Source organism: Manacus candei, unplaced genomic scaffold (genome assembly GCF_025592945.1).
Source record: "Manacus candei isolate 608988 ecotype Guabito, Panama unplaced genomic scaffold, ASM2559294v1 h1tg000014l, whole genome shotgun sequence".
Taxonomy (NCBI): Eukaryota; Metazoa; Chordata; class Aves; order Passeriformes; family Pipridae; genus Manacus; species Manacus candei.
The window spans coordinates 55,571,439-55,586,620 of record NW_026138062.1 but is presented as its reverse complement, the minus strand read 5'-3'; the positions used below and the strand labels follow the sequence as shown (position 1 = coordinate 55,586,620).

Here is a 15,182-nt window from a genome sequence, read left to right as displayed (position 1 = left end):
TGAATACAAAAGCTATTTTAAATACACCTAGACTTTTAGGGACAATTCATGTCAAATAGGTATTTCAGTATTTTCATTTGGTTGAAGCAGAGCACAGCACTGATTTCCTATCTTTTTCCCATAGAAAAGCTGTACACACACACAAAAAGAAAAAAACAGTAAGAAGTGAGGATTTTGCACATATTTCCTCACCTGTAGCTGTATGAGTCTGTGAAACTGGATATATCCTTTCCATTCCCAATGCAGAATTCAATCGCTTTTCCCTCTGTAGTGGAAACACCACTTTAGTAATGGCATTGTTGATCCTCCTCCATTCCAATATCAGGCCTGGCAATGGGTGAAGTGTCTTTAATTTCTCCAAAACATCCTTGTGGGGAGAAAAGGGCACAATTAATCAACTGCCTTTTAAGCTTTATTTATAAAGTTTTTGCAGTTCTGCAGGAAAAAGGGACTCCTTCACCCACAGTGGGCTTCCAGTGTCACCGCCCTAATATTAAATAGATATCCTCTCCCCTTATACCACCTACACCTGAGTAACCAAAGCAAGTTTTATTACACACGAGAAGACAACCATTCTCTTTGGACTTCTGCACCCTCATCATCACTCTTAATCTGCACCAACCAATAAACCACCTGAAATGATCAAACAAAGCATCACTTGCCATAGATACCCTACGTTGTCTCCTCTTGTCCAGTATTAATGCTTCTCCTCCATCTTCTTGCATATTTTTCTCCCTGCTCTCTCCTGTCTGTACACTAGGAATACAAAATGAAGCCCTTGACCATGCTCCTTGAAGTAAAAAGCTGATCACTAGCAATCAAACCCTTTCAGTTTAATCAGAAATATGAAGGGATTAACAAGAATTTCAAAAGACAGTGGCATGTAAACATTTCTAGAAATAACATTTTTCATATGCAGCAGGCAGCTGCAGCCTCATCCCTCCACATCACAGAAGGAGGAAATCTTCTCTTTGCTTCTTGTTCCCTCTCTGCCCCCACCACTGCACTCAACATCTTCACTGCCACTTGAGTTTCAGAAATCAATACTTGTGTTCCAAGCACAGTACACTGAACAAGGGGAAACTAAGAAAACAACACAGATTAATGAGTCCTGCAAACAGGGAACATATATATCTGCTAATTTCACCTGTCTGGCAAGAGCGCCCATTAGCCTGCAGCTGCAGGTATTAATGCAGGCCCACAATATTTATCAACTGGTAAGGATGTCAATAGCCTTCACATATATACAAGCTTCTGATATACTAAATTTGATAAGCCATCAGATTAGCCATTCTGAAGACAAATTCTCTGAGGCACAAAATACAGATACGATAGTAGCAGGCAGGGAAAACATTGTATTTCATTGACATGGTATTTAAGTACCTTTCAAGCTGATGTCAAAAAATTCTTTTGCTATTGGCTTTACAAAATTATTGTACTATTTTGGTCTTACAGGTTATTTGGGAAATCAGATTCTGTCTGATTTATTCTTATTGAAGCTTGCCATTTATAGTTATGTCTTCACTATACTCAAGCTTTAGGAGAGGAGGAGTTACTAAGTCTGCTAACAGACAAAGCAGAATCCAGTTTGAATTTCCAGTAGTAACTGAAGAAGCAACAGACAGTTAAAATCTACTTTCAGATTAGAACCAGACATTACTGTACCTTGGTTGTACTCAACTGCTTGCTTAATCTAATCCTGTTTCCTTTAGCAGTTGCTCTTCTGGTGTATCCCAGAGTTTTCTTGTTCCCTTGAACCTTCACATCTCCATTTTGTGGCAACTTCAGTTCCAGGAACAACACCTGCAAGAGACCAGCATTTCAAATCAGTTTCTGCATGCTGCTCCCAGGAGAGAAAAAAAGCAACAGAGCACTTAAACAGCTTGTTCCAACCAAAGGATAGTACAAATGCTTCAGGTAATTAAAAAGCTGATTAAAGATCCCTGCTATCGAAGTCATTCCTCCTCATTTTAATTAACTACAAAATGCAATTTAAAATCTCATTTTCTGAACACTATAAGTTTGAGTTCAGAGGTATGTTTTTAGAAAAGGTAATTAACTCCATCCAATAAGTGAGGTTACTGCTGACAGTCAACTGTAATAAAACGTAATGTCAAGATGACTAAAAGTGGGAAGAACAATGGTGAAAAAACAGAAGTGTTAGCAGAGAGCAGGCTTCAGAGAAACATGAATGGCATGGAGGGAGGTGGTCACAAATGCCTTTTATAGAATAGCTAGAATATTAGATTTTCTTACAAACTGCCAATAACTGGAAAATTAAGTATACGCTCACTTGGTGACAGACAACACAGCTCTTCATTTTTCACTGTGTTTCTATGAAGCATCATACACTACTTAGCAGCTATTGTGTTTCATTTCACAGCTGGCAGAAGGGAATAGGAAGTTTCTCTCACACATTTATGTAGCACAGAAATTTTACTGACACAAAACTAGAAGGGTAAAGTTCTACTAACCTATACAAGATACTTTACATGATTCGTAACAAATTTCCACATGAGAAACTTCCACCCTCTGTAGTTCAGAGAACAGCATTTGAGAAAAAACTTTCCTTCCCCTTTTCCATGGAGAAGAGTGAAACTGAAGTCAAGCATTATGTCAGGAGTTCTAACTTAGGCTACTGTTACTGAGCAAGACTTCTACATTTGCAACAAAGGAGGAATATTTCTGTGGAACTTCTTTTACTGATGGTTGCTTGCAAATTTTGACTACTTCCATATAAGGTATAGCCCCTAAGCAAGAAACTAGTACATAGGAAAAAAATGAGGGGAAAAAAAGCATGCACAGCAATTATAATCTATTCCAATGACTCCATGTAACCTATATTAAAAAATATACAGTGAAATTCTTCAGGAATAAAAGTATTGCTCATTTACACAGAAATCTGTTCCTTAGATTTTAAAAAAAAATTCAGTTCTATACAGGTTCCTAAAAGCAGATAGTAGTTGATTCAAAACTTTTAAAGCAGTCTTTCCTCCTCTTTCATGCTATATAGGGACAAGGGTAACAATGCAACTTGGTGAGTACAACTATTCTTAAGAGTCAAGACTACATGACATCACATCATACCTGATGTGCAGAAGACTGGTATTGCAAAAAAGCTTCTCCAGTCCTGAACCACTCATCCAAAATATTCCAAAAGCCATTTAATTGGCAGATCATCTCATGTGGCATGAGAAAACAAGGTCCTACACAAACCACAGGCTTATTTCCACTTGTTTTTTATTTCCACTTCTACCTTCTTTATCTCTGCTAAAGTTGGCAGAATGGTCAGTAACAAGCAGGAGAGACACAGCCTCTTGCAGGCAGCAAGCCTCCAAACAACAAATCTCTGAGCAGAGTTGAGTTTGCGTTTTGTCTTTTTTTCTTATGCAGTCTGCCCAAGAAATTTTTGGGTTTTCGTTAGTTTTAGCCAAAGACCCTTGAGAGTAACTTCTGAGAAAGCTCTCCCCCTTGCACCCTAACCCTCACGTACCTCTGCGATGTCATCAGGGCTGGTCAAGGAGAAGCTGTGGCCTGCCAGCTGATACGCCTTGGTCTCAATCTCGCACAGTTTAGCTTGCATGACCTGCTTCTGGGTTTCATACGCTGTTGTGCTAAAACCAATGCCATTCAGCTCCAGCAGAGCTAAGCAATAGTGGATGGGCATCTCCACTTTAGAAAATACACCTGTAGTAAGCACAAACCCCAAGAAAAACTTTTATAAAACAGATCAACTGCAGATCAATGGATTCATAAAAAAAAAAAATTGAGAATGCACAGTTTTTAAAATACTGAATGTCGTGACAGACTGAAATCTTTTACTATAGATTTCATTTGAATACTTTTGCTCTTGGAATATTTCACATTCTTATGACAAAAGTGATTAAGAAAACAGTTTCTGTCATTTTTTTGTTCCAAGAAATACACATCTCTTCATATATAAACATTTTATAAACCACAGACATGTTTAATGTAAGGCCTTCTAACTTGATACACTTTCATTCCACCATCTACATCTTTTAAAAAGGTTCTAAGGTTTAGTTGTAACAACCATACATGATGTGGTAAGCTTGCAATAAAATACTTTAGTGAAACTGGACCTTAATCTTAGACTTTGGATATAATAAGGGAAAAGTATCAATGACCACTGATAGGTATGTGCTTTTGGGGGGGGGCTTTGATGGTTTGTTTATAAACAGCAACAAGCACTCAGCAATTATTAGTGCAAACATCCTGGATCATTCATTATGGGATCACAAGAGTTTCATGGGCATAACACATACATGGCAAACAATCCTATATGGGAAGGCCAAAGAGCAAGAAATCTCCTTCAGAACACATTTGAGGATTTTAGCAATTGCTTCTGACAAGGAAATGCAAAAACTTTTGAAAATGTTCATGAGAAACCAGAGACAGACCCACGAGTCCTCTCAGAATGGTCAGGGTACTCATTTGGAAGGTAGGGACCCAATTGATTTAGAGACTTAGAATAGACTCTGCTGTTGTCTTTACCAATGGAACTGGTGGATATTTGGGATATAAAAATTATATTTTAATTTGATTTTTTTTTTTTTACAAAACAGCTATATTTCCAAGGGAAGTTCCCTCTTTTGACAAATGAACATTTTGACACAGATTATACTTAGGTAAGAACTTCCAAATCTCCTCTCTTCCACACTGATCATGTAGCCCATGGTAGCACAGGTACCTTTACCCTCCATCTTTGCCCCCAGGTGGAGAAGCTCTCCTCACCTGTCAGATTTTCCTTCTGTAATTCACTACGGAGTTGGTCCATGACATTGAAGACAAGCACAGACTCTATTGCTGCTCTGTACCTCCCAGAATGATCTCTGCTGGCACTGAGCCCCAGGCTCTGCACTCCTTGGCCAGTGCCTACTGCTTCCAGTAGAGGCAGCTCGTTGGGGAGAAAGTTAGTCACCATGTTGTGAAGTGTACGTTCCTTAGAGTCAGAATCGAGCAACCAACATGCAACCTTAAAAAAGGAGACCTCCGTGAGACTTTTTTTCCATTTCAGTCATAAAACAAGACAAATATTTAGCTGAGGATTAATGCAAGGTTGTAGTGTAGATAATTCTTCTTGATTTGGCAGGCAAACTGCAGTTAAAAGTTACATGATTTCAAAGAAAACCTTCAAGAGGGCATAAGTCACTGAAAAGCTTACTTCTCACTCAAAGTTATTTCTGCACATTTGAAAAACTTTGTCAACTAAACACATCTTGAAGTGTTGTCCTCGGGTTTTTTTGTCTATTAAAACCTAACACAAAGTGAATAAATATAAAAATCAGGATCAAAACATGCTTAATCTGAAAAATGACTTTGTAAAATCAGAACTTGCTATAGATCTAGAACATGAGCCAAGCTGAGCTCTCCTATTTTTTGCACATCACCACTAATGCCAAGAATTCTGCATGGCATATTTTACTCCTGGTAAGCCGCATACCTCTAACTGTCTTCAAAGCAATTTCATTTATAGCTATATTTCAATTTCTTGTGCCAAAATAGGATAAAATACAGGGTTCAGCACTGTCTCTGCCATTCAAGCAGAAGGTAAAAACCATATGTGTATATTTATGGGGTTGAGGAGGGTGTGTGTGTATGTCTATAATCATTGCATCATTAAAATGAACAAACATGAGTATGACTTCAATTAATATATGGAACAGTGCAGGGAAAGATGTTACTTTTATTACTCTTTAATTTTATTCTAAAACTATGTCTCAATATGAAAAAATCTATGTTTGTACTTGTGTTGAACACGTTAGCAACTTACCTGCAGAGTTGAATATTACCATGATGCTATTCAGTCTATGTGTGAGGCAAAACTTTAAAAATCAATAGAAATTTCTCTGCATCTAGAGTTTTTCCTAACATGGACAAGAAGGTGCTTTTACCTCAATCTAGTGTTTCATTTGAGTTACAAATAGTTCCCAAACCTTTTGAAATTACATGTAAACATTGTTTTCTTTTGAGAAAATAATGGTAGCAAAGTGGTCCATACACATGGCGTGTAAACCTTTTGCTTACCAAGTCTCCTGTTCTCAGAAGCAATAATCTAACCAGAAGCACTTCTGACATTTCAGTCCCAGGCTTCTTATTGGAACAAAACAAGAGTTAAGCCCTGTTCACTGAGACAGGGGAGAGATTTATCTTCATCTTCCCCACCCAAGCAAGGTATAAAAGAATAGTGTGTTAATCTCTCACTGTTCCTTTGTTTCTCTTGCAGGTACCATCAAACCCACATAGCAAAGCAAATGTCCTCTAAATACTGTTCAAGATTTCCCACAGGAAGAAAATTTCACTAAACCCTCTGACAGGTGTGCACATTCAAACATAAATAACAGAAGGAAAGTACCAGAAGGTACTCTTATCTTTCCACTGGTGTGTTTAAACTAGTAGTTTTACCCAAGCTAAATTTCTTAATCCTGCAAACCTTTGGGTCCTCAAAACTTCCTTCCAAGGAGATGCCACAAGCCATCAGCAGAGTTTTGTAGTGTTGAATGAAGTCATACATGATAAGTGACCGCTCCTGCTTGGGCTTCTTCTGCAGATGCAGCTGCAGATGATATAGTCTCTCTGTTACAGACAGGCTTTTGTCCAAAGGTGGTGGTGCCAAACTCATACTGATTTCTAAGGCAGGAAATACAAGCAAAAAACATCTTTTTACCCACTGTGTGATAAGAAAGGCAAGAGAAAATCTTGTATGCAACCACCTAAAGCACAAAAACTACAGTTTAGATATGAACAAATAACAATATATCTATAGTGACATTACATATTTTATCAAACCAGACAAGGCTCCCAAAAGCAATATGTTGTGCCTGTACTAACAACAAAGGATAGCCAGGAATCAAATCCTAATCACAGGGCCACTTAGCACAGATTGGGGTATGTTCAGCATTCAAGTGTCAGATTTGTTCTGAAGAGCAAAAAATTGGAAGAGATTGAAAGAGAAAATCAAATAAGATAAAGAAAACATGAATGTTAGCTAACATTTTAGTCACATGCATGCTCACAGTCCAGTGTCTGAGCCAATTACCTGGCCTTATTACATAGCAGTATAGGTACATCCACAGCAACATGTTAAATGGTGTTTAAACATTTACAACAGCTAAATTACTCCATCACACAACTGGGCTGGGTCCAGGGAACTCACAACATTGCCAAGAACCTATCTGCTGAAGGTACTTTCTTGAAATGCAGTGTCATGTAACCTAGCACAGCCTGTCCACTCACTTACCAGTCTGGTCCTGTATCTGCTGCAAAGAGATATAGTAGGCATCTTTTCCACCCCAGCACACTGCCAGTCCAACTACCAAGATGTCTTCATAGCCTTGGACAGGAAACCCATCATCTTTAACTTGCATCTGCTGAGGAGAACTCGCTAAAGACATAATTTCAAGTTACAATTATAAAATGGCATTCATAAATGGGATCTTGGAAATGTAAATACATACAGCTGAGTCTAAAACTGAATATTGTTAGTCTCAGTAACACAAAGGAGCTGAGTGTTAGTAAAGGATGGAGAACTGATGTCAAGCATTTCCTTGATAGGTCCTTGGAGATGGTAAAGAAGTATTAGCCACTTGTTGGTATGTGAGAGTATCTGAATATTAACATCTCATTGTGTATCTAATATTGAAATGGTTCTCTGTTGTGCAGTCCTTTTATCACGTGCACCATGTCATAAACAAGTTTTTGTATATTATAAAATGGATATTACATTTACCACTAAACATTACAGATTGTTCAGGGGCTCCACTGAGCTGTGCTACTTCTGTGATTGCTTCTGAACCAAGGTTAAATATTTTCAAATTTGTAAAATGCAAACTCAATTCAATATAAGTATATGTGAAATTCAGATCAGTCTCTGGATTGTTGCAATATTGCTTCATTTTTTCCCCCAAAAGTATTGATATGCTGCAGTTTGCTGCTGCTTTATAAACATACTCTTCCTTTAAAATGACAAGATTAAGCAGTTAGATTCATTGCTGTCATATTGCCATAACAACAACACTCCTTAACTATCAAAATATATTTTTGACAAACGTGAACTGCTTTTCAGAGTGGAAGGAGGGAATATATTTCTGTCTCAACTCTTGAAGAGGTTGCTAGGAAAGGTCAGAATTTGGAAGGGATGCTAAATGAGTGGTTTCACCTGAACATGAGGAAAAACCTATTTACTTTGAGGATGACAGAACATTGGAATAGATTGCCCATAGAGGTTGTGGAGTCTCCTTTCCCAGAGATATTCAAAAGCTGCCTGGACACAATCCTGTGCAACCTGCTCTAGGTGAACCTGCTTTAGAAGGGGGGTGATCTAGATGATCACACTGACCCTTCCAATGCCAAACATCACGTGATTCTGTAATATCAGTAATATCAGTAATTTACCCCCTTTTGCAAACTCTTTCCTTCTCTACTCCTGCCACCCTACTGTTCACAAAATACTGCACTGGAACAGGGAACTGACCTTTTTTGAATTTGCCGCCAATCGCTGATTTGGGAGACAAAAGACATTTTGTTCTTTCGCATGCCACTGAGATGGAGAATCTGCTTTTTTCCTTCCATTCTGCAACAAAAGTCTGGAAAAGTGCTTTGTTGCTTGCTACATCAACAATAGTGAAACTTTCAGCACTCAAGGGAACAAGAGGAAAAACATCCTGAGATAGTTGCAGTGAAAAGCCTTGGTCTATAGCAGAATCATCTTTTATCTCATCAGTCTCAGTTGGGTCTAGACTCCCAGTACTGACCTGGAGTGTTTTTACCTGCTGCCCTGCATTGCCCTCACTATTCTGCTGTGGCTGAATCATTTGTCCTTCATTCTTGCAAATGACTTGCCTCTTCCTCGTAGATTTCACAGAAAGAGAAAAAGAACTCTTTGGGAAAAGCTCTTTGGGAGGTGTTGGAGGAATAAACCCATTGTTATTATCTGATGGAGGACAGGACGTTCTGCTGCTTCCCTTGAGCTGAAGTGTTATGACATCTGTTTTCTGAAGATGCAAGTTTTCTGTTTTGTTTTCTTTAACCTTGAAAGAGCTTTTTAAATCCTGGCAAGTGGGCAAAGGCTCTGGCTTACAACAGTCAGATTCAAAAACTAGATCTGGTTCTTGATTAACAATAGGAGAAACTAACTTTCCTTTCAAACAGGAACTTACTGAAACTGGTTCAATGTTTGAGGGACTAGGCCATTTGTCTAACACATCCTGCAATCCTGGGCTTAGTTCAAATGAGCAGTCAGTCCATACCACTGGATGGGGTTTCTTATCTAAAGTTTGCTGGCTTCTCTGGAGCTTTTCACCTTGATCTCCTACTAAATCCTTCGGTCTGGGGTCATTGTTACAAATCACTGGGTTTATTAATCCTGACTGACCCTGAAAGGTAGAAGGAAGATCTTTCAGAAAAGATGGGGAGTTTCCATGACCTAAACCTTCAGCTATTGTATCAGAGGGTGCTAGAGACACATTGTTACACTGTGCAGGATTCTCGTGTTCTTGTTTGCTGCTGACATCAAATTTATTCTGAACAGGTCTTAGATTCTGCAAAAGACCATCTGGAGGAAGCAAAGCTTCTGGCTTCTCCACAGGGTCCTTTCTGTCAGCTTCCATGATGCAAACAGCTGAAAGGTCAGTGACATTACTGAAGCTATCATCAAATAGCAAGCTATCACTCATATTTAGGCTTGCTTCAGGGACAGGGTGGCATTCTATTTGTACAATGTGTTCCCTTCCAAAATGGGAGCTTGCTTTATTAAGGTCTTTAGACACATTCTCCCCTTTCACAGAATTTTGGGTCTGGTAATCTTGTAGAAAACTGTGTAGCTGTGAGTCAGTCACTGAGAAATCACTTTCTTTAAGGCAAGGTGCAGATTCTATTTCCTTCACTATTGGCTGTAAATTAAGGGCTCCAGACTCCAAAACTTGATTACTGCAGTGCTGAGTTATGTTTTTGGTAATGTTATTTTTTGTGATAAGACTTGATAAACTCAGTTTCCTAGCTGTTGCAGCCACCCTTTCATCAGTAGCATTCTCAGTCCATAAACTGCTTAGGTTTTTGGAGATTTCCTGCCATGGTATTGCTGCCAGCTCCGAACCTTCTATTCCCTGCTGTCCTGTGATTCCAGCTGCTATCTCCTGTTTTATTATCATCTCAGTTTGAGTATCCAACTGGAAACTGTCTTCAAAGTCTCTAGAGTCAGAAAACATATCAGAGGCTGGACCATTCTGAACATCATCTGCATTGCAAACACCTCTGTATTTTCCTAGAAACTCTTTCAGAAAAACCTTGGGATGACTGTGTCCTTTCTGCAATGTTCCAGCTTGTAATATTCCATTGGGCTTTTCACTCCCATGTTTGCCACCATTCTGAATCTGAATATTGCAGTTTTTATCCTCACTAGGACAAAAATGAACAGGTTTCTGTATCCTGCTGTCACAATGGACATGTCCACTTCCAGAGCAGCTCGCAGTTACATTACCATGATCTGTGTCTAAAGCCATCTCCTGCCTATCAATCCTAGCCTCAGCACAGCTCACATCTGTTTGGGTTCTATTAATTTTATTCTGCTTATAATCATTATTTTCATTTCTCTGTGTCCTAGCACTACCGGGTATGACTCTACTTCCTATAATATTATGTGTCTCCACACTGGTGTGTGGAGTACCCTGCAACATAACAGATGCCTGCAAACGTGCTCTCCCCTTAGGTATGCCTTCATTACTGGTGGTAGGCTCTGTAAATAATGCTTCCATTTTATCTTTTCTCCCAATCTTTATTTTGTCCATCTGCACAGAATTTGAGACTTCATGAGTTAAAGAATCTGTTTCCATAAATTCCTTATTATTTCGGTTTGAAAAAAAATTATCTGTAGAGATGGTGGGTTGGAAAGCAGGTGGATTTTGTATGTCTATGCTAAGTATATTTGAACCTTCAAGAACTGACCTCTGCAGTTTTGAAGAAGTATTTTTGTTCCTAGTGCGGTTTAAATGCACATCTGTGCTTTTAATCAATCTAGAGGCTGAAGACTTTGTTCTCGATTTTGGTGTCTTTCCTTGTTCAGTAAGATGCTCTGGGATGGCTGTCCTGGAATCTATCTTGGTTTTGATTAGAGAAATTCCTTCCCTGTTTTCATTACCCGTGCATGTATTTGGCAGTTTTTTAGCACTGTACACAATATCACCCTTGCCTTCCTCTGCTCGAGCCTGTTTCTTGCCTGGGATTTCATTCTCACACCTGGAATTTTCTGTGCTACTGCTTAGCCGTCTTTTATATCCCTTTTTAATATTTGATAAGTTTCCAGTCTGCAAACCAAGGCCATTACAGTGCTGAACTCTAAACTCTTTTTTGTTTAACACCCTTGAAGACTCAGCAGACTCCTCTCCATCTGACCTATGCAGTCTGTCTTCCAGTTCTGACTCACTGCTGATCATAGAGGATGTATCAGTCTCAAGAAAAGACTCTGGGTTCCACTGCACTCCCATCAGTGCCAAATCCTGCTGCAGAAGTCTCCTGGCTTCCTCCACAATGACAGAAGCTGCTTCTCTTTCAGTTAAGCCTTTCATTCCAGCCATCCAGATGCTGCGCACAGTCCGACGCTCCTCTGCCGATTCTTCATCTTCATCCACAGCCCTACGAACACTATGGGAAAGGTAACAGACAGATGTAAACATTCATGCAAAAAATAACAAACAACAGAAGAAGCTGGTACTACTCTCTTTTGCTCCCATTTCAATGGCTTCACAGCTTCCTTCACAGAAGCACTCTATCTAAAATATAATGCACTTAATGGGAAAGAACTTAATTGGAAATAAGTATTTCAGTTTTCTAAATGTGAACGGATGTCAATGAAAGATACTACTGGCTGCATACCCCAGAAGTACTGCCAGGTTTCTGTGTCCAAACATGTACCCTAGAAGTCCCAACTCCCTGCTAGGGCAAAATGCAGGTCTCCTCCATGAACTGTTTTCCAAAGAAAGGAAACTTTAGGAGCATAAACCAGACAATTACTACAGCACAGTCCCACAGGTATTTGATCAAGGAAGCTTGTCACTACATTAACATGAAAATCACAAGAGAATCTCAAAAGATAATCAGTAATAAATCACAAACTACTTTGATCATATGGTGCAGCTGCTTTTTAGAGGCAGCAAAAGCTCCTCAGAAAGCATTAACAATTCATCCAGGACTAAGTAGTGCATTGAAAAGAGGAATAAGAAGAAAATTTAGGTCTCAAAAACTTAGGCTACAAATAAAACATGTTTCTGTTAATTTCAAAATAATCATGGAATGACTGTGATCAGTCACAGAGACCTACAAGCTAATTCTAACGTTTGGCACGAAGTCCTAAAGGTTGCCATATTTTACCACAGGTTTCATCTTGTAATCCTTCACCCTACAAACAAACTCCTTTTATTGACTTCCGGACTTACTGATTTCTCACCTTTTGAATGGCACTGAATTCTTCAGAGCAGCTGCCACATCATCAGGACTGGCTTTAGCAAGATCAGCCACGGTGACAAAGCCAGCACTGTAAAGTGTCCTGGCACGCTGTGCATTCAGCAGAGATACTCGTACCAGGTCACAAAGCTCCCTATGAACCCCAAAAGTGAGGCGACTCTGGAACTGAGAGAGCAACAGCTCCATGTTGTGCCAGCCCAGTCGATTACAGAAAACTGTTATCATTCCTGGAACACAAAAGTTACATCAGTGTCTTAACTCCAGCTCCAGTCCTACTAAGCTGGATTCACTCCCCACCCCCCAGTCTGAACTTGTACTCACTTTGCATTTCCCACCTTCCCATTACTTATAGAAACTAAATCATGCCTATTACAACTATGACTAGGAGCTGATCTTGCAGAACTAGTTTATCAGTGAGGTAAAAATTCTGAATGACACTGGTTTTACAAAGATACTGATCTTGAAAGTGTGAAACATGTACATCCTGGAACAGGAGTCCTATGAAACAACCACACTGAAAAAAAGGCAACAGAAAAAGCAGTGATGAGAGGCACTAAAAGAAGCCACAGATCTTTGAGGAAGGCCAGCACTGATGTCCATAAGAGCAAATTGTGGATAACATAACTTCAGTTACTGAGAGCATCACAGGAGATAGCAAAGCCTATGATAAAGGTTACAACTGCTGTCCCCAGTGCATGGGAGAAGGAAAAGAGCTGGAAAAACACAGTTGCATTCTCACAGATTGAATCTACAGAATATGAAAATAACTAAAAGACATGGTGTCCCTCACTATTTTTATAGTGATTATAGAATACAACTTTTATCATCTCTCTTAACTATATGTCATGTCAACAGTTCATATTACTTCCCAAATTATTTTTGTGAAAATTATTAATACTGGGAATAGAGAATTATGAAACTGCTACAACAAAAAGTTATTTATACGACCAGAATTAATTTAAACTACTCTGCATCAGTTGGCGTGACCTTTTCATTTTGGGGCTTTGACTCATGCTGCAACCCACACATAGGGTTTCGCAAGTTGAGCTAAAACTGTCTTATAAATTGAAAACCCACTTATGGAGTAATGGAGGACTTAGGCAATAGAAAAAAATATCTCGGTGACATGGTGGGCTGATACTTCTACTCCTACACAGCCTGATTAAGGATGTTAAGTTAAAGGTGGCAGCTATCTGACCTCTTGTGATCTGGTGACAAATGACCCAGAAACTACTCGCTCTGTTTTGAAAACTATAACCTTTTACTTTCCAGTCAATTACTTTTGCAACTAGAAGAAAGCCATGTTCCATCTTAGAGGCCCCAACCTTTACCCAATGCTGAAAGCTTCTCTTTCCTGATAGAGCAAAGTTTTAGAACAGACGTGTAACTCTTTACATCTTTAGTATTGAACACAGATGATTTCCACAGATTTTCCTCAGCATGCTACAGGATTGCTTGATTCCACTCAGCTGACCCCCTTCCCACAGTATACTCTGTGGTTCCATCTCATAGCAGGGGCAACCACAGGTTAAGCTATAAATCCGTAAGAGGTGTTACAGGACTGTTTGTTATTAGTACTACACCATGGCTATCTTAGCCTCATATCTGGAAGCAAAAAAAAACCCTGACTAACCTAAGACTCCTCAGGTATTTTGCCCAGACAACTCACCTGCATAAGTGGCAGCAGACTGCTGCAAGGATTGAAGCTGGCCACGACTACAGCCATATTTCTTGGTCATATCGTTTAAGGGAACCTCGCTGATTAAATCCAGAAGGGCAAGACTAGTGAAAAACCTATTGAAAAAGCACATGTAGAAATAAAATTGTCATCCAGGGCACATTACTGTACATGGCAATATGCACCATGATAGCATAGGACAGAAGAGCACACAAAAGAAACAGAGAAGATGGCTTCCAAAAACAACAGCACAAACATCTTGTGCCAGCAATGTTCTCAGACCAGAGCAAACCAGGTCCAGGTTCTCCGAGCTATCAGCTCACTCAGAAAGAGAGTCAGTTCCTGAAAATAGACACAGAGCCTGTCCATCACAAATGTTATAGCCTCTAGTATTTGCACATTGACACCCACATTCTATGGCTACCTTTTGTGGATGGCCATTTGTCTGTGCTGTTTCTCTGTTTTAGCTATGATTTTGCCTCTTACAGAACGAGCTAGAAAGCCTTCTTCAATCCCCACCAGCTCAGCCACACGTTTCATTGAGGCAGGAAGCTTCTCCCATAAGCAGAAAAACTGGTACCAATCAATTGTGGTCCACTCCTCATACACTGGGGTGACCTAAAAAAAATAAAAAATCTATTTCAGAGAAACAAACAGAACAGAGCTCTGGGTAAACAAAAATAAAACCTAGGGAAAGCGGTTAGAGCATCCTACACACTACGTAGAGGCACTGAGTCATAACTACGTATGATAAAGAAAGTAAAACCTCTTCTAACATAATTTTTTAATATTTGTACCGATGAGATCTGACTCATACAGGTACTCTAACAATTAAAGAGTTTGGAATCTTCGTCAGATTACTCCCTAAATCCAAGACACTGAACAATTTTTAATCTCTATCTTCATTCTCCTTTAACAAAACAATGCTTTATTCTTTTTTTAATAAAATTTACAAATATCTGTCAACCTCTTAAAACCACTAGTAACCACACTAACCACCACCACAGCATTTGGTAAAGCAGGAAGGACA

General features: G+C 39.3%; 1 protein-coding gene across 3 annotated transcripts in view; it reads right to left on the bottom strand.

The window, feature by feature from the left end:
* Positions 1-15,182, bottom strand: part of POLQ (DNA polymerase theta) — a 54,319-nt gene that overhangs the window by 13,589 nt on the left and 25,548 nt on the right. For 2 of the 3 annotated variants that reach the window (XM_051778770.1, XM_051778772.1), the window contains 10 exons: positions 14,577-14,770; positions 14,144-14,268; positions 12,458-12,701; positions 8,492-11,655; positions 7,259-7,402; positions 6,452-6,648; positions 4,753-4,993; positions 3,494-3,687; positions 1,666-1,803; positions 193-367 (listed from right to left, as the gene is read on the bottom strand). In XM_051778770.1, the coding sequence (XP_051634730.1) occupies positions 193-367; positions 1,666-1,803; positions 3,494-3,687; positions 4,753-4,993; positions 6,452-6,648; positions 7,259-7,402; positions 8,492-11,655; positions 12,458-12,701; positions 14,144-14,268; positions 14,577-14,770 (4,816 nt within the window). Of the gene's footprint in view, positions 1-192; positions 368-396; positions 757-1,665; positions 1,804-3,493; positions 3,688-4,752; positions 4,994-6,451; positions 6,649-7,258; positions 7,403-8,491; positions 11,656-12,457; positions 12,702-14,143; positions 14,269-14,576; positions 14,771-15,182 lie in introns of those variants that run through there. The other variant, XM_051778771.1, reaches the window with a different exon arrangement.